Here is a 625-nt window from a genome sequence, read left to right as displayed (position 1 = left end):
TAAATAAATATATTTTTATTTTTAGCAACATGCGCTCTTCTGTTCAACGCAATGGACGTACGGTACTGGAGGTGCGTAATGAAAAGAAGTGGCCAATGTCCAGACGAAGACATAAGATTCTTTTTATACACTCCGTAAGTAATTAATTAAAATTATTAAAAAAAATAATAATAATAAAATTTGATCATGGAAAAATATATTAAGTGAGGTATTGCATTTTAAAACAAGGCACGTCCATTTTTATTATTTATTTTTTTATTCAATTACACTTTCATACAGCACATATATATAAAGTATAGATAATGTAAATAAACTAAATACACTAAATTCACGCAGTTATTCAATCTTAGGCGCTTTTTAAACACTGCTCGATTTAACTTAAAGTTTCCTTCTGTCGCTAAAAAGAGATTTTAGTGGGGCAGGTTTGACGGTAAGGATTGCCTTATAATATTTTTGAGTTATGATCTCCTCTAGCGAGCTTAAGACATGTCGTAAATCGACCAACATACTCGCTATAAGTATCTGTTCCAAACTTAAGATAAGTAAGGCTACCACGGAGGGCGGAAGCAACTACCACGGATACCAACTGGTCGACATTATTGGGTCCTACATCAGTGATCGGACT

General features: G+C 33.1%; 1 protein-coding gene across 1 annotated transcript in view; it reads left to right on the top strand.

The window, feature by feature from the left end:
- Positions 1-625, top strand: part of LOC106686351 (lipase member H) — a 91,980-nt gene that overhangs the window by 54,419 nt on the left and 36,936 nt on the right. The window contains exon 2 of the mRNA XM_067048463.1: positions 26-134. Within this exon, the coding sequence (XP_066904564.1) occupies positions 26-134 (109 nt within the window). The remainder of the gene's footprint in view (positions 1-25; positions 135-625) is intronic.

Source organism: Halyomorpha halys, unplaced genomic scaffold (genome assembly GCF_000696795.3).
Source record: "Halyomorpha halys isolate HHAL.00 unplaced genomic scaffold, Hhal_1.1 Scaffold810.1, whole genome shotgun sequence".
Classification (NCBI taxonomy): domain Eukaryota; kingdom Metazoa; phylum Arthropoda; class Insecta; order Hemiptera; family Pentatomidae; genus Halyomorpha; species Halyomorpha halys.
This window is presented reverse-complemented; position numbering and strand designations above follow the sequence as displayed.